The sequence below is a fragment of the Macaca mulatta genome, chromosome 3 (genome assembly GCF_049350105.2).
Source record: "Macaca mulatta isolate MMU2019108-1 chromosome 3, T2T-MMU8v2.0, whole genome shotgun sequence".
Lineage (NCBI taxonomy): Eukaryota > Metazoa > Chordata > Mammalia > Primates > Cercopithecidae > Macaca > Macaca mulatta.
The window spans coordinates 145,553,679-145,581,246 of NC_133408.1; the positions used below are offsets into that span (position 1 = coordinate 145,553,679).

Sequence of the window (27,568 nt, forward strand, 5' to 3'; positions counted from 1 at the left end):
CCATAGGGTGAGCCATGCTATTTCATACCTCTATGTTGTTAATTCCTTTTGCCTTTACCCTTCATTTCTTCAGCTCACTCCTGCCCTTGGAAACCTTCTCTGACAGCTTCACTCTTGACCTGAATTTGATTCTTTCCCTCCACTCTCCCATGCCCCACAGCCTCAGGCATGCCTGGAGTTCAGTGGAGGCATGCCTGGATTACTTGGTTGTAATCCTGGGCTTACTGGTTTGTCTCTGGACTGGGGCTGAGTTCCTTGATGGGAGAACCATGTCATAGCAGACCTTCCACCCTGATGCAAGCACAGCACTGCCATGTGGTGGGCTTCGAGCGGAGCCACAGCTGGCTGACTGGATGGATGGAAGGAGGGGTGCTTCTACAGCATTTGTTGCTTGTGGCCAGGCATTTTCGTCTGTTTTGTTCTCTGCTATAACCTTAGCATGCACAACAGGACTTGACACACAATATTTGTTGAGTGAATAATAAATGCCACCTAAAGGGAGAAGGGGAAGAAGGAATCAGCTAGCATGAAGATGTTTGAACAAAGTGGCAGAGAGGGTAGTTAGGAGAAGACCCATAGCTTGGGGTAGGGGCTCCAGGAAGCCAATGAAGGATGCTGGAGAAGGATCTGGCTTCAAAGCAGTTAGACATTTGCCCACAAGAATGACCTGGTAGAGTCTCCATATGACCTGGTAATTACACTTCTAGGTATTTCCCTTAGAGAAATAAAAACCTATGTCATGCAAAAGCTTGTACACAAATGTTCATAGCAGCATTATTTGTAATAACCAAAATGTTGAAATAACCGAAATGTCTATCAACTAATTAATAAGAAAATTAAATTGTGGTATATCCATAAAATGGAATAATATTGGGTTGGTGCAAAAGTAATTAAAAGTAATGGCAAAAACCGCAATTACTTTTGCACCAACCCAGTATTATTCAGCAATAAAAAGGAATGAAGTATTGAGCCATACTACAAAATACATGAACCCAAAGAACATTACGCAAGTAAAAGAAGCCAGTTACAAAAGGCCACATATTGCTGGGTGTGGTGGCTCATGCCTGTAATCCCAGCAGTTTGGGAGGCCAAGGCGGGCAGATCACCTGAGGTCAGGAGTTCGAGACCAGCCTGGCCAACATGGCGAAACCCCGTCTCTACTAAAAATACAAAAATTAGCCAGGCATGGTGGCATGCACCTGTAATCCCAGCTACTCAGGAGGCTGACAGGGGAGAATCACTTGAACCTGGGAGGCAGAGGTTTCTGTGAGCTGAGATCGCACCACTACCCTCTAGCCTGGGTGATACAGTGAGACTCCATCTCAAAAATTAAAAAAAAAAATTTTTTAAAGGCCACATATTGTATGATTTTATTCATATGAAATGCCCAGAATAAGGAAATCTATAGAGATAGAAGGTAGATTAGTGGTTGCTAGGGTTGGGGGCGAGAGTTAGAGGAAAATTGAGAGTAACTGCTAAGGATTGAAGAGGTTTTTCTTTAGGGGGGATGAAAATGTTATAAAATTGATTATGATGATGGTTGCACAACTCTATGAATATACTAAAAATCACTGAATTGTACACTTTAACTGGGTGCATTGTATGGTATGTGAATTATATCACAAACTGTTTGGAAAAAAAATAAAAGAATTATCTGGGGATGTGAGCCCAGAGGGCAGGCAGCCCAGCCCACACTCACAGAATGTGCCCTGGAGTCAGGTGGGGCTGAGCCCCAAGTACGTCTTCTCAGTCACTCTTCTACCCGTGAAGCCAGGAGAAGGACCCTAGCAGTGGGTGCTGAGAGCCTTGGCTTCCGAGGAGCCCCTCCCATAGTCCTCAAGGCCAGTCGGGGAATGCAGCTCAAGGGTTCTAGAAGTGAGAAGGGCTGTGGGACTTCTTTATTTCTATCCCTGCAAGAGCTGGGGGGCTCTCACTGGGTCGATGTTTGGGGTGGGTGTGAGAGGAGAGCATGGCTCAAGGCAAGGAAGTAGAAAGCAAGTTCAGTAATTCCATATTTTTTGAGAACTTGCTCTGCATCTGGCACAGTGTTAAATGCGAAGCAATTGGAGTGCAAAGAAGCATAAGAGCCGCTCTGTCCTGGAAAACTTGCCAAGGCTGCCTGGAGACAGATGTACAAAAGATCCATGAGATGTGGTGCTAAAGCAGTGTGTGTGCTAGGGCAGTGGCCCACAAAGAAGACACGGGGAGGGATGTGTTTCCATTCTTGCAAGCAGCTTTGTGCCATCTGCATGGCACCATTGCTGTGAGCAGGGGTCTTCCCTGAGTGCTTTTCCTGAGGGAGGCCTGAGATGGGGGAGGTGCTCGAATGGTGGAACTTGGGTGTTCTGTTCTAAGTTTTGGGTTCCTGGAAGCCCATAGTTTCAGTCCTGAAAGAACGGACCATGAACAGACCTGCCCCGCAGATACAAAGGAGAGGAGGCTTGTAGGCCAGTCCACCAACGCCCGTGGAGCTGCTAACAGAGCCCAGCCGTTGCACAGTACTTCTGTGTCTCATCTTAAGGCTGCAATATTTAAAGTACAGACAAGTACAGTTAGTTAATGATGGGGATACATTCTGAGAAATGCAATACTAGGCAATTTCATCACTGTGTGAACATCATAGACTGCACTTACACAAACGTCAATGGTATAGCCTATTACACACCTGGGCTCTATGGTAAAGTCTATTGCTCATAGGCTACAAACCTGTACAGCATGTTACTGTGCTGAATACTGTAGGCAATTGTAACTCGATGGCATGTATTTGTATATGTAAACATAGAAAAGGTACAGTAAAAACACTGCATAAGGCCGGGTGCGATGGCTCACACCTGTAATTCCAGCACTTTGGGAGGCCGAGGCGGGTGGATCACGAGGTTAGGAGTTTGAGACCAGCCTGGCCAACATAGTGAAATCCTCTCTCTACTGAAAATACAGAAAACTAGCTGGGCATGGTGGCGGGTGCCTGTAATTCCAGCTACTTGGGAGGCTGAGGCAGGAGAATCCCTTGAACCCAGGAGGCAGAGGTTGCAGTGAGCCAAGATCACACCATTGCACTCCAGCCCAGGTGACAGTGCGAGACTCTGTCAAAAAAAAAAAAAAAAAAAAAAAAACTGCATAAATGATTTTTTAAAATGGTACACCTCTATAGGACACTTACCATGAATGGAGTTTGCAGGATTGGAAGTTGCTATAGGTGAGTGAGTGAGTGGTGAGTGAATGTAAAGGCCTAGGACATTACTGTACACTACTGTAGAGTTTGTAAACTTAGTCCACTCCATTTATTTTTCAAATTTTCTTTCTTCAATAATAAATTAACCTTATCTTACTGTAACATTTTTACAAACTTTTATATTTTTAAAACTTTTGGCTCTGTTGTAATAACAGCTTAAAAGACATCGCACAACTGTACAAGAAATATTTTCTTTATAGCCTTAATCTATAATATTTTTCTATTTTTTTAAACTCATAAAACTTTTTTGTTAAAAATGAAGACACAAACACACATTAGTCTAGACCTGCACAGGGTCAGGATCATCAATGCCATTGTCTTCCATCTCCACATCTTGTCCCACTGGAAGGTCTTCAGGAGCAATAACACACATGTCATCTTCTATGATAACAATGCCTCCTTCTAGATACCTCCTAAGGACCTGCCAGAGGCTGTTCTACAATTAGCACAATTAGCTTTTTTTTTTTTTTGAGATGGAGTCTCACTGTATCACCCAGGGTGGAGTGCAATGGTGTGATCTTGGCTCACTGCAACCTCCGCCTCCCAAGATCAAGAGATTCTCCTGCCTCAGCCTCCCAAGTAGCTGGGACTACAGGTGCCCACCACCACGCCCAGCTAACTTTTGTATTTTTAGTAGAAACAGGGTTTTGCCACGTTGGCCAGGCTGGTCTCGAACTCCTGACCTTGTGATCCACCTGCTTCAGCCTCCCAAAGTGCTGGGATGACAGGCGTGAGCCATGGTGCCTGGCCAGCTTTATTTTTTTTAATAAGTAGGAGTATACTCTAAAATGCCAAGTATACATTTATTATCATAAGTATTATGTACTGTACATAACTGTACGCACTAGACTTTTACATGACTAGCAGTGCAGTAGGTTTGTTTCCACCAGCCTCTCTCCAAACACATGAGTAACGTGTTGCACTATGATGTTACAACAGCTACAACGTCACTAGTTGACAGTAATGTTTCAGCTCCATTATCATCTATGGGACCACCATTGTGTACAAAGTCCATGGTCGATGGAAATGTCGTTATGCAGTGCATGACTATATGCAGTGCATGACTAGATTATGTGAGGGTAATTGCGTTCCAAGTTCCAAGTCAAAAAATGTTTGGACCTCAACTCCTTTGCTAGCAAATTAGACCCTTACAGTAGCTAGTTCCCAGGGAAGTCCCCTGAAATACTCTAAGGACCTGAATCACTGCTGAGCCAGACAGCATGTAGGAAAAGGCTCCTGGGTCTCATGTGAAGCTGGAGGGGTGCCTGCCCTGCCTAAGAGACCCATTCATCCCATCCGGTTGAGACCTTGGTGGACCCAGGACAGCTCAGCATGCTGGCAGTCAGGGACAGGAGAGCCAGAGACCGCAAGGTCCCATTCAGCCTTGGTGCGACTCAGGCCCAGTTGGGTCTCTGGTGCTAGGACTAGGTGATTTCAGAGGGAGATGGGAATTGACACATGGGCAGCAGCCCATGGCAATGGCAGAAACAACCTCGGGGCTGGAAACAGAAGCTGTAATTACAGGAGAAAACACCCACAGCCAATTCCAAAAGATGACCCTTTTGCTCCCTAGAACCAGGGAAGGGAAGTAAGGGGAGGCATGCTATCCTGGTAAAAACAGGGCAGCATGAAAAATGCTGTGCAGTCAGGCTGAAAATTAAACAGATGTGAGTTTCTTTAATGCAAAAGTTTAATTATTCTGACGTTTTCCATAACTTAATCTGAGCCATCGCTTCAGCTTTAATTATGCATAATGAAATGGATTATTTACAGTAACTCACATGTCAGGAAAAACTGAGAGGTGAGAATTAGTAGCTTGGCAACTGTTGTTTATTTCTCTTTTTATTTGGCTGATGCATATTGAGTATCTGCTATGTTTCGGCCCTTGCCAGGGTCCTATTAGGAAAAAGTAGTGCGGCACATTCCTGTAATGTCAACACTTGGGGAGGCCAAGGTGGGAGAATCGCTTGAGCCCGGAAGTTTGAGACCAGTTTGGGCAACATAGGGAGACCTCCTCTCTACAAAACAAATTTAAAAATTAGCCTGGTGTGGTGGTGCATGCCTGTGGTCCCAGCTACTCCAGAGGCTGAGGTGGGAGGATTGCTTGAGCCCAGGAGATTGGGGCTGTAATGAGCTATGATCACACTGCTACACTCCAGCCTGGGAGGCAGAGTGAGAGTGAGATTCTGTCTCCAAAAACAAAACAAAACAAAAAGAACACTAAAAAACAAAAAAAAGTATTTTTAAAAACACATAGCATGGGCCAGTTTCTTTCACTTCTTTCTCTTGTGTATTGCTTGAGATGATACTGTGTAGCAGGTATTATTTTCCCTGATTTACATAAGTGAGTGGAACTGAGATTCTGAAAGGTTAGGTAAATTGCCTAAGGTCACACAGCAAAACTCCATTTTGTTTTTGTTTTTTTTTTTTGTTACCATCTTTGTGCTTCAAACAGAGAACTATAGACTAACTTTCCTAATCTTACTACCTTTCCTTCATGCTTTACACAGGAAAAGTCAACTTTTCTTAAGGGAACCGTTATTTTGAGCAGGAAAGTAAATGACAAAAATTGTACTTTGGCGAAATTAACCTAAGTTTCTGTAGGATGTGCTGTGGGCCAGAGCCCAGGCCAGAGGCAAGGACAGTAGCAGCAAGTCAGGGAAGGGGTCTGGCAGGAGGCACTTGGAGGCTGGAAAGGGCTTGTCAAATGTTTGGATGTGGTGGAAGGGAAGGGCAGCCTTGCCACCTTAGGTTTGGGATGCAGGGGACACAGGGGACACTGGCAGGCGGCGTGGCCTGGGTCAAACCCCTCACTCTCTGAGCCTTTCTTGCTTGGTACTCTTGCAAATAAACGCCTTCCTTTCTATTGCCACAAAAACCTTGGTGTGGATATCTGGTTTTACTGCACCGGGTGAGCAGACGCCAGTTTGGTTCCACAACACTGTCTCCCTCTACCCCTCGTTGGTGACTTCCGTGTAGCAGGTGCCAAAAGCTGGTTCACTTGTGGGGCGTGTGTGTAGTTTTCAGAGCGCCTGTAGGGTCTCGTCCAGACTGGGAGGTTCTGACTCAACTCCCCACCTTCTTCACTGCATTCCTGCCCCCAGCCTTGGGTTGCTGCGCTCTCCTCCCCTAGCTGGCAGAGGAACGGGAGAGATGGTCCAAGCCCAGCTGCCTTCCACTGTGCACACTACTTCTCTCACTGCACCATGTCAAGGGGACAGGTCAGTCCTCGGCCATCCTCTGTCTGCTCTGCTGTTGCTCCTTCTCAGTGGAGACTAGACGCCCGCCTGCATTTGTTCACATGCCACATCTTGGGCCCTGGCACAGGGCTGTGTGGAACAGAAAGACATCGTGAAGGGCAACACCTGCATCACTCCCCAGTGGGCAGAAGCCTCCCAACTCCAGTAATCTTCCTTCACAGGCTTCTTCGAGGGCTGGAGGGGCAGTGGTGAGGGGTGGAATCAGAGGACAGAGTCTTCCACCTCAGGTCAGCCTCGAGGAGGGGTCTGCTCCCAGCTCTCAGATCTTGTCTTTAGAACAAGTGCCAGTTAATTCCCAAGTCTGAGTTCTACTCATTGATTCAGGACAGCAGAATAACTCCCACTTCCCAGCCCTGTTTCTGGGAATGATCACAAGCCTGGCTGCAGGGCGACTGACACCATTGTGGGCGGACTAAGCATGTCCAGCTCTTACTGTAGTCTCCGTGTCTTGGCTTTCTCTTTTGCCTTCTCTTTTGGAGCTCTTGGTTGAGGCACTTGGTGAGTGTGGACTTTTAAGGTGAACTCTGAGCTGACCAGGACTGGCTGGTTGGTCTCTTGGGTACCATGAAGTCACAGAAGCAGGTAATCAAAGAACAAACAGTCCTGTGGTGTTTGGAGTCCCTCTTGGCTACCATCAAAGCCTCTGTTTGATTTCTTACATGGCAACAAAACCAGGAGGAGAAGCTGAGTGGCGTCTGGAATAAACTTTGGGTGCAGATGGGATTCAGGCTATGGACAATGTGCTGGAAGCACACACAGTTATGACCATCAAGTATGCAAGAAGCAATCATTCTCCTGGCTCTCCTGGGTGCCATGTCAGGTGGGAACTCAATTTTGCTTTGGAACCTTGCTTGCCTACTTGGTCTGCATAATACCATTGTATGACAATGTCCCCCAAAAAGGAAATTGCCCCTGGGAGGCTTGTTCAACTGAGGGCTTAGCTGCAATAATGAATGAGGTGATGCAGTTCCAGGGAGCCCTGGGGGACCGGGTAGGAGCCCTGGAGAAGAGAGATGCTTAAAGAGCCTCATCTAATCTATGTTGGTAGTAACGCTCTTGGGTTAACTGCCTGCATTTGGTAGTCCTCCTGAGATCTAAGGGTGGGAAAATAGTGTTCGTAGCAGAGCTTTGTGTGTATGTCAAGTGAGTCTTTATGGAGATTCTGGCCCTTCTCTGGAGCCTCGTAGGGCAACTTGAGGTTAACAAGCGATCCCGTGAGGAAAGTGAGCAACTGAGGGGGTGTCTTCCTCTTGAACAAAGAAAGCACCTTCTGATAGAAGGGCCAAAGACTCAATCTAGTGATCCTTTTACTCCCTCTTCCTCATTCAAGGGCATCAAGAATCTTAGATGATCTTTTTTATGTCAGCTTGGATTATTGAAATTGAGCTTTTAAAATTAAATGTTATTTCTGAATAGGTAGTAAATGCATAATGTATGGAATTTAATTATGTTAAATTTGCAAATTAATTTAGGGATAATTTACATCTTTGATGAATTATGTAGTAAAATACTTAGAAGAGTGTCTGAGTACATAGTAAATGCTTAGTAAGTGTTAGTGAGTATTATTTATGATCTTGAGTTTTCCTAATCCAAGAACAGGGTTCTAGATACTTGTTTGAGTCTTCATCTGTTTTTCTTAGGAGTATTTTGAGGTTTCCTTCATAGAGATTTGGCACATTCTGATTATGGTTATTTCTAGTTATTTTACTTTTTCATTTTTACATTTGTAAATGGAATCTCTTCTTCCCTACATCTTTCAGCTGATTATTGTATGATGTAGGGAAATCTATTAACAGATGATCTTACTATTTGGCATGCTTTTTCAGGTGATTCTCATGAATTTTCCATGTTTGAAAAAATGAACATTTATATTCTTCTTCTCCTATTTCTATAGCTCCTATTTTTTTCTTATCTAACTGCCAGGCCTGGACATTCTGATCATTATTAAATAATGACAAGATTATAAATTCCTGTCTTGTTTCCCATTAAGCATGATGTTAACTTTTGGTGTGAGAGAGAAATGTTTTATATGTTAAGGAGGTGGCTTTTATTCTTATTAACATAAGAATATTAGAGTGTTTATTTCTAAATAAAAATATAATAAATAAAACTAAATGTAAGAATATTTGAGTACTTATTTCTAAATAAAAATGGATTTTTAAATCAAACGCTTTTTCAAGATCTATGAAAATGACCATTTAATTATCCTCTTCGATCTCCTAATAAGATAAGTAAACAACTGGGTTTCCTAATATTGAGCCCGCTTCTATCTTGGGCTTTTCAACTCAGCAGAGGGCAGGATAACCTGTGAATGTGAAGTGGGCTATAAGCAGTTCAGACTGTCACTTGAAGTAAACATTTCAGATTTCCCCCAGAAATATGGGCTTTTAGGGCCATAATCATTTGAGTCAAGGTGACTTTTATTGTCACTGGGAAAAGAGTGAGGTTAGGAAGAATCCAATTTCTTACACTGAACACTATCATTTGGAACTTTATCAGAAGTGTGAAAGGGATAGATCACAAAGGTTTGCAAGAAATACTTGAGATTTCTTATTTAAAACACACAATAGAATCCCTTAGGTCAAATCTTATTTTTTGGAAGGGCTGCTGTGACGCAAACTGTTTCTCTCTCATCTTCTTTTGTGAGTCTGAGAACCTGGTCATTACCCTCACACTCCAACACCTGGGCTACAGAGGATTCTAGCGAGGCAGCCACATCAGCACCCCTTCAGGGTGTTGGAAGCAGGAATCACTATAATAATCTCAGATAAAGTAACACACAGTAAAAAATTAGCCGGGCATGAAGGTGGGTGCCTATAATCCTAGCTACCCAGGAGGCCGAGGCAGGAGAATCGCTTGAAGCCGGGAGGTAGAGGTTACAGTGAGCTGAGATTGCATCATTGCACCCCAGCCTGGGCAACGGAGCAAGACTCCATCTCAAATAAATAAATAAATAAATAAATAAATAAATAGAGTAACATAAAGTATCCTCTTTCCTTTCATGGGGTCTAACTCCTATGCTTCCTTCAAGGCCCAACTGACGTCCCATCCCTGCCATGGAGCCTTCCTGGATTGACCTAGCTCTTGGGGAGTGCTCCTGCTGTTGCACCCTGGAGCTCCTCCTGCCTGCACATGGACTGCATGCCAAGAGTTCAGTCCAGCACCTGATACAGATTCAGTGCTCAGCCAAAAGTAGCATGAGCTATCATACTGTAATTCATCTGTAATTCATCTGAAGAGGCCATTTCTGCCTCTTCAACTAGAATGTCAGCCCTGCAATAACAGATTTCATATATCTTATTGCTCATTGTCCCTGTGTGCCACATATCTAGAGGGTATCCAATACATGTTTGCTGTTTTTATTTTCCTACTTTTTGAGTCTGGTATGGTTTTTTCCCCACATTTACTGATACACCCCAAATGTAGAGCTTTAGATCTTTTTCCTGCTTGATATTGACATTTAAATTAGCTTCTGTCTCTTCCAGCTCCTATGAAGATGAGTTTCCCTTTGTGAAGCTATAGTGCCCATTCCACCAACAGCTTACAAAGGGAGGCTCTACAAGAATACAAACTAGACAAAACTCTCAACTGTCCCAGTGCGAAGAGTTGAGACAAAGCAGTATTCTGGCTCCATCAGTCCCAAAGGATCACGTGTGAGTCCCAGAAGATGAAGGACCTAGAGAAGGACCCTTGGTATTTTAAAATCCACTGCATGCGGAAGCTGTCTATGTTTTGAAGAAGTATCCAAGGAACCAGCTTTTGTATTACCCTCCTGGAAATGAAAAATGCCAGGGTATTTAATGAAAGAAGGGATCCTTGGGAGCTAGAAGATTCGCATGGACATGAAAAGGTATCAAACCCATCGAACTGAGTTTGTCCACAAGCTCTGGGCAAGAGGCGATCACAGCTTTCTTCAGCTCATCGTCTGTACCTGCTAGCCAGGGTTCTCTGCTAGCCAGTGTTGGGAAATCAAAGGCCTGAGACTGAGTTTCTTATTCTTGGAAATTAAAGTGTAAATGCTTCTCAATGCTCTCATATATGAAAAGGCTGGAAGATGCAATCCATTTCTAGAAAGTCTTTCTATCAGCCAATTAACCCTATATATAGGACCCAAAGAATGTTGCAAGAGGTTTCTACTTTTTCCATCATGTCACTTTCCTGTTCAGTCACCTCAGAAGAACAAAAGACAGTCCCTTCTCTCAGCTCTTCCTTGCCCATGGCAACCTCACCCCCAGCCCAAGCTGTCAGTCAGTCACTGGAATCCATCCACTTTTGCCTCTGTGTAGTTGGAAGAGATTTGAAAGAAACAAGCCTTTCTCAGGCCCACCCCATAGTGATGTTCTAAGATAAACACATCTGTTTCTTGCCAATTATGACCTAGCTGGTACAAAATTAATCGCAGTTTTGGTAAAAACCACAATTACTTTTACACCAACCTAATATACAGAATCACTAATTGGATCACCTTTTCTTCTATGTCTTATAAAGGGCTCTTTTCTGTTAATCTTGCTTGGCCTGGATTGTCCCTTGTTCCCCCCAAAAAAGGGGGTGGGTGAACATCCCATTCAGAAGGGGTATATATTGTGGAAGTTAAAGAAATAGGAAAAAGTTGCATATGTTGAAATAACATTTGACAATGCTCTATAGTTTACTGAGCATATGCATTTTCTTCTCTTTCTTTCTCTCTCTCTCTCTTTTTTTTTTTTTTTCTTCTTGAGACGGAATCTTGCTCTGTTGCCCAGGCTGGAGTGCAGTGGCGCAATCTGGGCTCACTACAACCTCCACCTCCCGGTTCAAGTGATTCTCCTGCCTCAGCCTCCCAAGTAGTGGGAATTACAGGCAGCTGCCACCACACACTGCTAATTTTTGTATTTTTAGTAAGGTAGGGTTTCACCATGTTGGCCAGGCTAGTCTCAAACTCCTGACCTCAGGTGATCTGCCTGGTTCAGACTCCCAAAGTGCTGGGATTACAGGCGTGAGCCACCGTGCCCAGCTGAGCATATGCATTTTCTTATGTGGTATCTGTGCTATAAGAATAAGTTTCCATAGGCCTGATATTAGCCTGAACTTTTCTGCTGAAGTTCTTGCATCACACTAACCCCTGGTCAAGGCATGAAGCATGCTGATTAATAGTGTTGCTTTGTAACCATGGTTCTAGGAGTTTCTGAATGGTTTGTAGCAGCTTGTAAGAATTGTTTATTGACAACAGTGAGATGGATTATTTGCACCTGGTGTGGATGAGGACCTCCCGTGGGTTCTGCTGTTGAGGCCAGTTATATAACAAGAATATACCTACAGCAAAACAGAAAGAAAATCCCAGCAAAGACTCCATAATTCCAAGACATTTGTGCATACATTGGCGGTTCGTGATCCAAGAAAATGAGATCTTCCGTCCCATAGAGAAAAGACAACAGTAAGAGCCTAGCCTGCACCTGGCCTCTGTGGATCTCTTGCCAAGGCAGCCTTCAGCGGTAGTGTGTATCCTTACTTTCATGTTGTTGCTATGCTGTATCCGTTTTGTGTAATAAAACTGTAGATTTGTAAGCATTGTCATTTGGGTCCCATGAGTCTTCTTTAGCAATGGGACCTTGTTTAGTGGCTACTGTTAATGTAGCACCACAGCCCAGAGAAGTCAAGGGACCAGCCTAAGGTCACACAGTCAAGTAGTGGCAAAGCTAAGGCTTGAAGCCAGGGGTCTGATTCCAAATCTCTTGTTCTTTTCACAGAACTGATCTTGTTCACTGCCGTTTGATTAGGTACTAGAGAGAATGAAGAGGTAGCTATTGAGTGATGGTCTCAGTGAGTCCTGCTCTGTGTATTGAAAGCAGAGCTCTTTGTTAGAGCAGCTACACCCCAAGAAGATGGCATCACCCCACATTCTTGACCCGCATCTCCACTTTCAGTGTCAGAGATCTAGGGTGGCCAACTTCCTCCTCTCTGAGACTGTGGAAGCCTTAGTTATCCCAACATAAGCTCCCAGGGAGGCCCCATTGGTCCATTTCTGGAGAGGCAGTGATTCAAGGGAGACAAATGAGCACATCATGCATCCAGATCTCAGCCACAAGCAAGATGTTTCAGTGGGCCACCGTGGCTGACAATAAATCTTTCGCATGCTCTTTCTTTTCCAAAGTACATGCTTCAAGCAATTCTAGTTCGATTCTTAATTAAGATGCATGTGTAAGTCAAATTCCATTAGAGCCTGCTTCTTGCTCTCTAACACTCAGACCACCAAAGAAAGCCTGGAAGACCAGCAATGGAAGGAAAGTATGCAGTGTTTTAGAGAGAGCTGGCACCTGGCCTCTAATCTTCCCTCTGCCATTGACCAGATGGGTGCCTTTGGATACACTGCTTAAGCTTACCTGTATAACAGATGGCTTTAACATTTTGTGAATATTGTATTTTATTAATTACTCTATTTTTAGGGTATGGACCCTAGTCACTTATTATTCTTGTTATTGCTATTAGTACTACTACTACTTCTTTTACAAATAGCAATAGAGCTGGAGAAACTGGGTTTTGAGTTAAGGTCAGGAGAACCCAGCTTTGCTATCTTTTTTAAAAAAATCAGTATCCCCAGCACTTTGGGAGGCCGAGGCAGGAGGATCACGAGGTCAGGAGATCAAGACCATCCCGGCTAACACAGTGAAACCCTGTCTCTACTAAAAATACAAAAAATTTTTATTTTGTATAAATGGCGTGGTGGCAGGTGCTTGTAGTCCCAGCTGCTCAGGAGGCTGAGGCAGGAGAATGACATGAACCCGGGAGGCAGAGGTTGCCATGAGCCGAGATTGCGTCACTGCACTCCAGCCTGGGCGACAGAGTGAGACTCCGTTTAAAAGGAAAAAAAAAAAAAAAAAAAAAAATCAGCGTCACTAGGACGTCTGCCTCAAAGTTTTAAGGATTCATTTGCATGACCCTGGCACACATGGCCTTGCCCTGGGAAGACAGGCTACCCTGAAAAAAAGACCGTTTCTAGCAAGAATATCGGCAGAAAGGGCATATCCAAGGACAGTCTGGCTTTCGCCATACATGGGACAGGCAGTTCCCAATAAAAATGGCTTGAGAGTCACTGGCTATATCAACTTCTCAAAAGTATCTCCCTCACTACCATTCAAAATATGACCATTCAAGGAGGAAGATGAAAAACTCTCCGATTTAAGGAGACATCATGGAGCTGTCCTTGGATTCAGAAGCCTAGGATTGGAATGCTGGATCTTTCATAGAATTAGTCTCTCAGATCCAGGAATTATCAAAGTTATGATCAATTCAAGAAAATCAGTGGATATACTTCTAGCAAAGCAAACCAGGAACTATCACCAGGCAATATTTGGGGAGTATAGCTTCTCTACAGCCCAGCTCCCCAAAGGAGATGCACTAAGGTTGGGAGCCACCGTGAACTCTCCACTTGGGGTGAGGCTGTGGAGAGCCCTGAGTGGAGCTTAGCAAGTCCCTCCTACCCAAGCTCACACCACGCTCACACTGCAGCTCAATTCTTCGTGTTGTTCCAAAAACAGCCTCTTACAAATCACATCATCCAGATCTAACATCTAGGTTGAAAGTCAATTTTTTACCAGCTCCCACAGCCATGTTGTTGCAGTGTCCCAGGGTCACTGAATAACTACGATGCATCCTATGTGCATGGTCATGTGACAGGCATGGAGTGACCGACTGTCTGTAGTAGGTATGTGTAGTCTGTCAGCTACAAGATCCAGATGCCATGAACCAGGGTCCTCCATGACTGCTTCCTGAGCGTATAATCTCAGATGTGCGCAATGGTGACAGCAATACCTGTGTTGGAGGATTGTGCTGGGATTAAGGGGATCAGGCAGTCAAGGATCTCCTAGCATGATGCTAGCTGAGTAGGTGCTTGGTAAATGAAGTGGTCTATTCATTTGGGCTAGGCACTACCTTACCCTAGGCTATTATTGAGAAAAAACACAGCAAGTTCTAACTTTGCTTGTTGCCTGCAGGGGCACGAGTCACTGGGGAGGGTTGGAAGGGGCAAGGGAAGAATATGGGTGAGAAGGTGGGCATCCCATGAGACAGACTGCCAACCTTCCATTTCCTGTACTGCTGTGCTTGTCTTGCTGAACAGTGAGGGAACACTCTCATGAACAGCTCAGAGAGGTGCCCTGGTGACTTTCACTCGTGAGAAAAGAGAATGGGAGGGAATTATGCCCCAAATACCCAACCCATCAAAGCAATAGATTATTTTGCTCATTTTGAAAAACTATTTTTGGGAGTTTTGTCTCAAATACTTCAATTATACTCTTTCCTTCCTGGTTTTTATCATAAGAATGCTATAATATTAAAGCCAATTGTAAAAGATTTTTAAAAATCTATTCATATTCGCATCACCCTAAACTTCAGCTGTTTTGATATTTCTGAGTCCTTGCACAGTCCTTGTCCATAAAACTTGATAATTCTGCGAGTGACAATAACTTATGCATTATGCATTTTAGTCTCTAAACTAAATAAGATGACTTTAGATTTATAAAAGCTTGTATCAGTGAATGTGCTTATATTTCAATTTTTTCCTTTTCCATTTACTCCTCTGCATTCACCCCACCACACACCAACGGAAATAAAACATCCTGGTTTGCTTGTTCCTAGAACATTTATACCTTTCAGCAGAACAGAATCTTCTACTGTCCCTACCCACCCTGTGCCTCCTACTTGTTCAGGGTTTTCTTCTCAGGGTCTGATGGCAGCCAAGATCGGGAAGCTGGCTGGGAAGGGGGACCTGTGTAAATCTTGGCTCTGTGATTTATCATTTGCTGTGTGAATTTCAGCTCAGTTTCCCCATCTGTAAAATGATGACATTAATACCTGTCTGAGAGGAGTGTTTGAGGAGTAAATGAAATACAGGATTTTACATTTTGCACTTACTTGTAACATTGGATAAATGATCATTGTATTCATTTCCTAGGGCTGCTGTAACAAACTACCACAAATTGGGTGCCTTGAAAACAACAGAAATTTATTCTCTCACAGCTCAGGAGACCAAAAGTCTCCAATCAAGGTGTTGGCAGGGGTGGTTCCTGCTGGGGGCTCTGAGGGAATATCTGCTCCATGCCTACCTCCTAGCTTCTGCGTTTCCTTTCCATTCCCGGGCTTGCAGCTGCATCACTCCAGTCTCTACCTCCATTATATCATGGCCTTTTCCCTTCTGTGCATGTCCTGTTTTCTTATGAGGACACTGGCCACTGGATTTAGGACCCACCCTCATCCAGTATGACTGCCTCTCAACCAATTACACCCACAAAGACTCTATTTCCAAATAAGATCATTCTTGGCTGGGCATGGTGGCTCACACCTGTAATCCCAGCAGTTTTGGAAGCTGAGGCGGGTGGATCACTTGAGGCCAAGAGTTCAAGACCAGCCTGGCCAACATGGTGAAACCCCATCTCTCTCAAAAATACACAAATTATAAGGAGTAAGGAAAGGATCCAGTTTCAGCTTTCTACTTATGGCTAGCCAATTTTCCCAGCACAATTTATTCAATAGGGAATCCTTTCCCCATTTCTTGTTTCTCTCAGGTTTGTCAAAGATCAGATGGCTGTAGATGTGTGGTATTATTTCTGAGGACTCTGCTCTGTTCCATTGGTCTATATCTCTGTTTTGGTACCAGTACCATGCTGTTTTGGTTACCGTAGCCTTGTAGTATAGTTTAAAGTCAGGTAGCGTGATGCCTCCAGCTTTGTTCTTTTGACTTAGGATTGTCTTGGCAATGCGGGCTCTTTTATGAACAGACATTTCTCAAAAGAAGACATTCATACAGCCAACAGACACATGAAAAAATGCTCATCATCACTGGCCATCAGAGAAATGCAAATCAAAACCACAATGAGATACCATCTCACACCAGTTAGAATGGCAATCATTAAAAAGTCAGGAAAGAACCGGTGCTGGAGAGGATGTGGAGAAATAGGAACGCTTTTACACTGTTGGTGGGATTGTAAACTAGTTCAACCATTATGGAAAACAGTATGGCGATTCCTCAAGGATCTAGAACTAGATGTACCATATGACCCAGCCATCCCATTACTGGGTATATACCCAAAGGATTATAAATCATGCTGCTATAAAGACACATGCACACGTATGTTTATTGCGGCACTATTCACAATAGCAAAGACTTGGAATCAACCCAAATGTCCATCAGTGACAGACTGGATTAAGAAAATGTGGCACATATACACCATGGAATACTATGCAGCCATAAAAAAGGATGAGTTTGTGTCCTTTGTAGGGACATGGATGCAGCTGGAAACCATCATTCTTAGCAAACTATCACAAGAACAGAAAACCAAACACCGCATGTTCTCACTCATAGGTGGGAACTGAACAATGACATCACTTGGACTCGGGAAGGGGAACATCACACACCGGGGCCTATCATGGGGAGGGGGGAGGGGGGAGGGGGGAGGGGGGAGGGATTGCATTGGGAGTTATACCTGATGTAAATGACGAGTTGAGGGGTGCTGATGAGTTGATGGGTGCAGCACACCAACATGGCACAAGTATACATATGTAACAAACCTGCACGTTATGCACATGTACCCTAGAACTTAAAGTATAATAATAATAATAAATAAATAAATTTTAAAAAAATACACAAATTAGCCAGGCATGGTGGAGCACACCTGTAATCACAGCTGCTTGGGAGGCTGAGGCACAAGAATCACTTGAACCCAGGAGGCAAGGTTGCAGTGAGTCGAGATCTGCCAGCCTGGGTGGCAGAGTGAGACTGTCTCAAAAAAACAAAAACAAAGACAAATAAGGTCATTCTTCAGTTCTGGGTGGACATGAATCTTTTAGGGACACTGTTCAACCCACAACAGTAACTATCATTACGGAAGCATGTGAGAACACAGCTTGTTCCTTTTATCTGCACTGGCAAAGTCTTGCAGTGTCATGCACCTTAGAATGGTACCAAGGCTTTCCTGGAAGAAATGTGCTTTCTCTTAAATTGCAAAATTCCCTGCCTGTAAGGCAGCCCAAGGCAAATTCACATGCCGTCCCTGAGCCTCTTGTTTTCTCCTCTGTGGAACGATTGTTAATTTACCAACCAAGAAGTACTGCTTGGCCCTCTGCATGATGCCTGCAGGGTCCAATAATAACCAAAAATTGTCCTTGAGATTGTTAATGGATGTGGAGAGATTTACCATGATTTTGGTGTTCTCCAGTCATGCACACTTAATTCTCAGATGACCTCTAGATCACTGACACGGAGAAGGAAAACAAACTCTTGTAAGCTACAGGGTCCTGGCAAGAGAGATGACATTTTCAGGCAACGTCTGTCTCCTAAGGTGTCACAGTTCTCTTTCCCTGCTCTTCCCAAAGGCTGGGAGAAAAGAGAAGGGAAGCAGGGAGACAAGAGAAAAGCAGCAGCTTTATTTACTGAGTGACAGAAGCAGATTTCTTGGTTGTTTGGTGGTGGTTGTTTTCTTGGCTCCCAGAAGATCTCACATATCCATTGCCAGCACTTGGCAAGAGCATTTGTTCTTGGGGAGTGACCAGCTCCCATCGTCACCCCGAGCTACGAATTGAAGCCACAAACCAAGCTGTTAAGTCCCTGCTCCCAGCAAAAGGCTTTGCGTTCATGTCATCCTGCACCCTTTTTACTCCACAGGGGGAGAAGCACTACACCTAATCCTCTTACCTGCTATAGGCAACGTGGCAGAGAATTCTCCACCTGGGACTTCAGTGCACAAGTTTTCTGTGAAGTTATCAGCATCACTGTCACCTGTGATCCCAGGATTTCCTCAGATAATCAACTCAAATCCCCTCACTGAAGCCTTCAGGGTGATTCAGCTGTCAGGCACCTACTTTGAGGTAAGCAACAACTTACCAACATGGGTGTTGTCTGCAAAGAGGTGATCCTGAAAATGAGGGTGGATGGGATTCCAGATAGGTGATGAATTCCTCCATTCTGGTTTAATCTTCCCCCTTGTAAGATCCAGAAGTCCTGTTTGAGATATCCCAGGGCCTTCTGTGCTAAGATGCCTGTGTAGCCTTTGGAGCTTCTCTACTCCGTACAGTTCACATAAGCATTATACTCAATGTGTTGCAAATAGAAGGCTGCTTCTTCTTGCCTCCACCCCTCACATGACATCAGGTTTTAGGTGTGCCTACAGTATCTAAATTCTTTGGGTGGAGTAGTTTGGATATTGATCTCTTTAAAAGCCATGCCCTGATTAACTTGTGTCTAGTGATTCTGCTTTCCTATGAGTCTGATTTTTTCAGAAGATCATCTAAGAGGAGACTTATTTAATTAAAAAGCCATACACCCTTTAATAAAAATATAAGTCTAACTGTCCAGCCCTACCATGTGAATGTTTCCTCTTGGATAATTCAGAGCCAACCATTGGCATTCAAGAGGCATGCCTCTGCTGCTCTGTTTTCTAGTTTGTCATTTGACTCTTTTCCAAAGCTGTCACTTCCCTAAAGCGAGGACAAGCTTGCTTCTTGCATGCTTTCCACTGGTAACCGCAGAGGACTTCTAAGGCATCTTTAGGGTCCCATGTCTGGATCTGCCTATTTTTTCAGTATTCCCTGCCCCTACCTCCTTCCTCAACTGGCCTGGGAATCTCCTGCTGTTATCATCAGCTCTGCCATTGGTCCAACCTGCCATTCCTCTGGGTCATGCATCAGGGTTACTTCCCTGAGGTTCCCACCAGGTGCTCTTAAACTCAGCTTATCATTAATGACTAGGGGAGCTTGGAAAAAGCATGCATATTGGGGCCCTGTAGCAGACCTGCGGAACCCATGACTCAAGGCCAGAGCCCAGATTTCTGGTATTCTCATCACCCCAGGGGAGCCCTCGGGGAGGTAAGGAGCACACAGTCAGTCTACATTGCAGCATGCGGTTTATACTCCTGGGTCCCAGATGCTGGTTCTGTGACTGAACTGCCCTGTCCACCGACTCCCTAGACATCCAGCTTGTCTTTAACAGCTGCTGCTGCTCCTTGGTTCCTGTAAGCCTTGTCAATTTCTTACCCTTATACAGTGAGTTGTGTATACTGGGTACTGTTGACAGTGCTTTGCATGTGTTTGCTTTTCTCATCTCAAAACATAAGGATTGTATCTATCTTATTACCTCCTTTTCACAGATGGGGAAAATGAAGCACAGAGAGGTTATGTAATTTACCCTGGGTTGCACAGCTAGTAGGTAGCTGATATTGGAAGCCAGGCAGTCTGGCTCCAGTGCTCTCATTTTAAAAAACAGCTTTATTGAGTATAATTCACACAGCATATAGTCCAGCCATTTAAATTGTACAATTCAGTCGTTTTTAGTATATTCACAGTCATGCAAGCATCACAACAATCTAATTTTAGAATATTTTCATCACCTCAAAACAAAACCCTGTACCCATTAGCAGTCACTCACCTATTCCCTTATCCCCTCAATCCCTGGCAACCACTACTCTACTTTGTCTTTATGGATTTGCCTATTCTGGACATTTCCTATGAATGGAATCATTATAGTATGCGGTCTTTAATGACTGACTTCTTTCACTTAGCATAAACTTCCAGGGGTCACCCATATTGTAGCCTGGATCAGTACTTCATTGCTTTTTATGGCTGAATTATATTATATTCCATATTTTGTTTTTTCATTCATCAATTGACAGACATGTGGGTTGTCTCCATGTGGGAGTTCTCCTCCTCAGCATTTATGGTCCACAGCCTTTACTGATGAAAATGACCATGCTCCTTTGAATTTGCATAGAGGCTCCAAGGCACATTCACATACCTGATCTCTTTTTTTTTCTTTTTTTGAGATGGGGTTTCACTATGCTGCCCAGGCTGCACTTGCATTCCTGGACTCGAGTGATCCTCTCACCTCAGCCTCCTCAGTAGCGGAGACTACAGGCACTGCACCACCACACGCGATTTGATCTCCTGATTGTTACAACTAACACTAATATCATCACTATTATGAAATGTTTTATTCCTATTTTAGATATAACAGAGATGCAGCAAGTTTAAATGATTTATCTGAGATCATATAGCTGTAAAAGGTGAAATAAGAACTTCATTCAGTCTCCTGATTGCCAGTCCCAGGCTTTCTGTCATATTGCCATGCACATCTATCGCTGTTTGGGTGAGCTCTCAACTCTGTCTTCATGGGACCTGCTCTTCCCACATTCCACGGGATTCAAGCAGGGTTGTCAATCAAGGAAGAATTCCATCCTGTTCCTAACCTCTAGAAAGGGCAGATTGCTTAGCACCTCAACTCAGCTAGGCTCAAGTGTTTGGTGTACTGTCCTAGTCATATGCACTCCTTGCACCACACCCCACAGCTGCGTACAACCCTGTGTTTGTACTAAGATGGCCACAGTTTCACAACTCATGAAGCTGTTCTTAAGAACTGATTGCTTCTCCTCAGAAACTACCCAACATCATCTACCATCCCTCCAAGAAGATCCTACTCTCCAACCGAAATCACTCACAAGAGTTACTCCTGCAGCCTTCCAGACATGAAAATCTCTGTGGCAGAACCTAGCCCCTCCTTTGATAGCCTTGACATTCTGGAGGATGGCGAGTCTAGGTTACCATTTCTTGTGACTCATTTGTACTTTCTGAGGGTAAACTCCAAATTATGCAAGAGGCCAAGCCTCCCTGCTTTGGGACACAGCTATTGAGACTTCTGGTGGTGTAGGGAGTGGTGAGGAGGAGTAATGATAATAATGAGGAGGAGGATGCTAACATTTCATTAACGAGGCATTTACCATATGCCAGCAATTTCCCTAAATATTTTGTGAAGGCATTCATTTAATCCTCATAAGAATGCTGTGAAGTGGTGTACTGTTATTTGCACTCTGAAGACGGGAAAACTGAGGCATAGAGTGGTTGAGCAACTTGCCCAAGTTAACACAGCTAGGAGACGGCAGGCTTGAGATTTGCAATCAGGCAGGCTGTTCCAAGAATCCTTGTTCATAGCCCTCATACTGCACTGGTTTGCTATTGCCCAGCAAGAGGGATGTTGGATCCTCATTCAGCCACTTGTAGCTAATCATGGGTCAAGGGTATTGTCCTGGAGCAGCACCAGAAGCATAGCTTAAGAGGCCAGGGAGGAGTGACTGCCAGCCGGCTGTGGAAAGAGGGGCTCTCTGAGATCCTCTGGAGGCCAGCACCTGCCCCTCTCATTTGTCCATCTCTGAGCCTGACTCCTCTCTTTTCCCATCTACCGTCATGAGCACTGTGGCCTACAAATGTGCTCGGCCTTATCCAGAACAACCTCAAATTTAACATGCCTAAAGCAAAACTTACTGTCTTTCACTAAAACTCTGTAGCAAGATTGCCCACAACCAAATTGAGGCTCCACCACTCCCAGCTATGACCTTAGGAGAGCTCCTTCACCTCCCTCTCCTAGTTAATCTCCTTAAATGTGAAATGGAGGAAGTTTTATCAACCTATGGTCATTGTGATAATTAAATGAAATGCTCCACAAAATGACTTGGCAAGTCTGGCACAAAAATGCTCAATAAACGCTGGTAACAAGAACAAGAACAGTTTTTCCATTTGTGTTGAGAGCAACACCATTCTTCTGGTTCCAAGATACAACTTTTTTGGACCATTTTTTCACTGTTCTATTTCTTTCCTCTGGAGTGTGAGAGCTACTCCCCAAGGAGAAGAGGCTGGCAATAGGTAACACTGAGGTCAAGGATCTGTCCAAGCTTGGCGTGCAGGAGGGAGCTCCAGGTTTAGCAGGGAGCCAGGGTGTAAATCAGGAAGCCAGGGTGTAAATCATGAGAGCGGATCATCTCAACAGAAGTCCACCTGCTTTAGTGGACATATATTCCTTGAACAGTTTTTGACTACTTAATGATTAGAAAAGACACCATTTGCAGAGTGTTTGCTCAGTGCCAGACAGTCTTCTAAGTACTTCCCATAGATTAGCTCATTGAATCCTCATAACCCAAAAAGTAGGTGTTATTATCCCCATTTTACAGATGGGAAAACTGAGGCACAGGAGGGTCAAGCAATGGGAAGACTGGGCTTTGAAGCCAGTCAGTCTGTCTCCAGCGTCTATGTGTTTGACCCCTGTGCTGCCCCTCACTACCATGTGCCCAGCATAGAGACCAGTTCATCTCCACTTATGTGCCTCCTAGGCTGCTTCTGTTCACCGGTAGACACAAGAATACGTCTTTCCCCCTGCTCAACAATCCTCCATGCCCTCTTCCTTCACCACAAGTACTCATTCACATCTGTGGCTCTGTTCTCCTCTTAACCAACCTAGAACTTGCAACGTCCAACACAATACCTACCAACTCCTCCACGAAGCCTTCCCCAGCTAAACACAGTTCACAGTGAACTTTTCTCTCCTTCAGTTTCCATAGTACCTTAACCTAGCTTTTTAATACCTTGTATCATTCTTCAGCTGTTTAACTAGGGCAACGATTATTTCCCTAGTTACAATCACATGGAAACAAACTCAGGGAAAGGGAAGGTGATTTTCCCAAGGCCACCCAGAAGTTCAGTGGTGGAAATGGAATTAGAGCCAAGTTCTGTCTTCACTGCAAGATGCTGAGTGTCTCATCACCTGGCCCCAATCATATTAATAACCAAAAGGTTCTATTGGCATAATTAAGGACATGGAATTTAGTCCTCAGTGTCCCGAAGGGCTCCAGGCTTTCTGGGAGTTCAAGGCTCTAAGTTGCTGGGAGTCTGTGCCTATAGATACGAACAGTCACAGGCTGGTCTCCTGTTGGTTTGAGCAGGACCCTCCCAACACAGGCCGCCAGAGTTCCTGCTGGCAATAGCTCTAGATTCTGGTGATGTCTCTCCGGCCTGGTTCCTCGCATCCCTCCCACATCTCCAAAATACCGATAGTGCAGACAACAAAAGCTCCTGACAATGGAAGAATGTGTGGAAAGGCACGAAGAAAGTGAACAGTCTGTTGATTAAGTAAATATCATTACTTACGTAGATGTTTATTTTTGGATGTGGCTCTGGGAAAATTAGAATGAAGTGATGAGTCAAGATATCACTTAACGGCAATCCCAGGAAAGCTCAGTATTCTTTCTTAACAATGAGGAAATCCAACTGTATTCAGGGTAGTTAAAGGATTTTTCTAGGAGCCTACCCCCAAGTAGTGGAGGGCTTTCTGTTTTTTAATTATCAGGCTTTCCATCTCCAGTCAATTGCATCAGAATGTCTCCTATTTTTCTTTCCTAGGAAACGCAGCATCACATGCAGGAGTCCCTTTAGTGAAGTATCATAGAGCTTATGTTGGAAGGACTAAGGCAAAACAACTGGTTCCTCTGACAGTGAAAGAATGCTGGTTTCCGGGACGCCAGATGCTTCCTTCCTAGGAATATTCCTTTGCAAAGTGCATGCATGCAAAACAGATCTTCTTTCACATGGTTACTAAGAATTTTGCACTTCGTTTTAGGTTGTCACCACTGGGAAGGAACAGCTAGATTTTGAAACAGGACCAAACATATTTGATTTGCAGATTTATGTGAAGGATGAGGTTGGGGTCACAGACCTGCAAGTCCTGACCGTCCAGGTAACAGATGTGAACGAGCCACCCCAGTTTCAAGGCAACTTGGCGGAAGATAGGATACACCAGGATGTGCACTGCAGCCCAGCCGGTGGCATCAGGGAGGGCCCTGGGGGACAGAGAGAAACAGAAAAAGTAAATAAACAAACAGCTGTTTCCCTGGAAAAGGCAGCTGCTTAATGAGCAGGGAATAAATGAAACGTCCTCCAGCTCAACACTCCCAATCATAACGCAAAGCCCTTCACAGGCAGGGTTTCTCCTGGTCCCCTCCCGGTCCTGGGCAGGAAACTGAAGCTCGGAGAGAGACCGCGAGTGGATCATTGTGGAGGAACCTGGCTGAGCCGCCTCTAGGTTCATCCCTGTGCACCCCAGTCACTGACTGGCTTGTTCATTCTCCCCATGGACTCTCACTCCTTGAGGGCAGTGTGTGTCTGCTACAATAGGGACAATGTAAGGGACCAAAGCACACAGTAACTAACGTCTTACAGGATCTCCTTCCAGCTCATGGCTTTGAGCACCATCTCTATTCTGACAATTTTGAAGTCATTTCAGTCCAGGTTCTGCCCTGAACTGTGGCAGTCGTAACACAAATATCCACCTTTCTCACCCAGCATCTCCACGGATGTTTAACAGACAGCACAAACTTAATGTGCTTCTGAACCAAACTCCTGGCTTCCTCTCCACCCTCCACCCTGCACCCCCACCCAAATCTGCTTCTCCTGTATCTTTCCCATTTTGGTTAGCAGTAACTCCATCCTTCCTGTTGCTTGGACCAAGCCTTGAGTCATCCTTAACTCCTCTCTCTTTCACACTTGACATGAAATCCATTAGGAAATCTTGCCAGCTTCTAAATATACCCAGAACCTGACCCCGCCTTAGTGTCTGCATCACTACCACCATGGTCCAAGCCACTCATCCCATCTCACCAGGATTGTTGCAATGGCTGGCAGCTGGCCTCCCAGCCCCCCTGCTGTCTGTTTTCCATACAGCAGCCAGGGGGATCCTATTAAAACATCAGTTAAATCAAGGCACTCTGCTTAAAACCCTACAAGAAATTCCCGTCTCACTCAAAGGGAGTCTCCTTAAGAACCCATTAAATCTGGCAAGCTGCCTACATTCCTTACCCTCCCACCCCTCCTCCTTTCCCCTTCTCCCCCTCAGTCCCTGTGACCCAGTCTCTGGCCCCCTTACTGACCTGTGAATGCCTCAGACATGACCCTACCTCAGCATTTTGCTTTTGCTGATTCCTCTGCCTCCCCTTCTATCTCCCGGCTCTTCCTCATTTCTTTAAGGCCAGGTGCAGTGGCTCATACCTGTAATCACAGCACTTTGGGAGGCCAAGGTGGTAGTATTGCTTAAGGTCAGGAGTTCAAGACCAGCCTGGGCAACAGGGCAAAATCCTATCTCTACAAAAAATACCAGTATTAGCCAGGTGTGGTGGCAGGTACCTGTAGTTCCAGCTACTCAGGAGGCTGAGGTGGGAGATCACTTGAACCCGGGAGGTCGAGGCTGCAGTGAGCTGTGTTTGTGCCACTGCACTCCAACCTGGGTGGCAAAGCAAGACCCTACCTCAAAAAAAAAAAAAAAAAGAAAAGAAAAGAAAAAATATCTTGACAAATGTCATGCCCTTCCCCACCACAGTGAACCTTCCATAGCCACTTTATTAAAATTGTAACCCAACTCACACTTCCTTCCCCGATATTTCTCATGTTTCTCACTAATATACACAGATTTTACTCTATTTTGCTATCCATATCTTCCCATGGAAACGGAAGTTGCATGAGAGTAAGGTTCTGTTTTGTGAGCTGCTGTATTCCCAGTGTGTAGATCAGTGTCTGGACATAGCCCTCAGATTTTTTTTTTTTTTTTTTTTTTTTTAATGAAGCATGAGACTGACAAAAAGTGAGTGAAAGCTCAAGCTCAGATGTAAGGCATCTAGATTTGAATTTTGATTCTATCATGTCCTAGCTAGGACAACTTCATAGCTTCCCCGAGTCTCAGTGTTCTCATTTGAAAAGCACTAATTAGACTAAAAGAATAAATACAATAGCTGCTTTATATTAACAGAACTGTTATGAAGATGAAAATAGAAAATGTATGTTAAGTCCTCAGCATGGTGCCCCCAAAAGAGTGAGTTCTTTTTCTTTTTCTTTTTTTTTTTTTTGAGACGGAGTCTCGCTGTCGCCCAGGTTGGAGTGCAGTGGCCGGATCTCGGCTCACTGCAAGCTCCGCCTCCCGGGTTCACGCCATTCTCCTGCCTCAGCCTCCCGAGTAGCTGGGACTACAGGCGCCCGACACCACGCCCGGCTAGTTTTTTGTATTTTTAGTAGAGATGGGGTTTCACCTTGTTAGCCAAGATGGTCTTGATCTCCTGACCTCATGATCTGCCCACCTCGGCTTCCCAAAGTGCTGGGATTACAGGCATGAGCCACCGCGCCCGGCCAAGTACTTTTCATATTGTCCGTCATCGCTCAGACAAAAAAAATGCCCGAATGAGAGCTCTGTGGCCCCTCGGTCAGTGGTGGTACCGCCTGCTCCTCCCTCCTCCCGCATCACAGTGAAAAACTCTGAAACAGATGAAATCAATTTTTGGTTCCTCCCTTGAGCCTCTGTAGCCCTCCCCTACTTATTCTGTCTATCGCTGTTCCGCTGTAAGGTCCCTCATTTCAGCGGCTCATTTCTGCGGAGCTGCCAAGTGTCCTTCAAGGAGTAACTTAGCACAGTTGAGGAGGGATTTGCACGTTAAAGCGGATTCAGCACATGGGGAGCCTCACACCGGAGGTTCCTACCTGGGTTCACTTCCCAGCTCTCTGCCTCATCACCTCCTCCTTCCCCCAACTCAAAGATCATCACTCTGGAGCACCTCTCAACAGAGGACATGAATGAAGACTCGGTACCCGCTTGGCCAACCCTAGCACTTTATAAATTCCCCTAAATGGATCCATGCAGGACAGTTGGCCCGTGGTCTTGCTCATGGATTTTTTTATTGCGTTCTTGGCCCCACGATGCCAACGCGCTTGATTCCCTTGGTTGTGTACAGCTGCCCTGATTTTGGAATTCCCCATTTTTGCTTTAATAAGATGTTTCTGATTCCACTTTGGACACTGGTATAGGTCTACACCTCTACATAGTAGAAGGAGCAAACCCTGGATTCATTTACCAGGTTGAGGCCTTTGATCCAGAAGACACAAGCCGAAACATTCCCCTCAGTGTAAGTGTCCTTATATGGAAGAGGTGGTGTTTGTCCGTGTTAGGTTAGACGCAGGAGCCTGCTGTCCTGAGTCTTGGTGGGGTGGGTTTGGGCGTAGCAATCGGGGGAATGTGCTGTCCACTTCCAAACCAGTGTATGCGGGATAGTTGGAATGAATAAAGGGGCTCTGGGGCCACTCTAGAGTGGATTTGTGGCTCTGTGTGATCTAGGCCAATTTGTTACCTCTCTAAGCTTCAGTTTCTTCATCTGTAAACCAAGAAGAGTACCAGCACCTATCGCAGTAGAGAAGCTGTATTACATAGACAATGCATGTAAAACCACTTAGCGCAGTGCCTGGCATATCAAAACTG

At 44.7% G+C, this 27,568-nt stretch overlaps 1 protein-coding gene across 1 annotated transcript in view; it reads left to right on the plus strand.

Annotated features, from left to right (window-relative positions):
- CDHR3 (cadherin related family member 3) overlaps positions 1–27,568 on the plus strand; it is a 90,403-nt gene that overhangs the window by 12,821 nt on the left and 50,014 nt on the right. Inside the window, 3 exon segments of the mRNA XM_077998186.1 lie at positions 18,068–18,330; positions 23,897–24,060; positions 27,119–27,218. Of these exon segments, the coding sequence (XP_077854312.1) occupies positions 18,068–18,330; positions 23,897–24,060; positions 27,119–27,218 (527 nt within the window).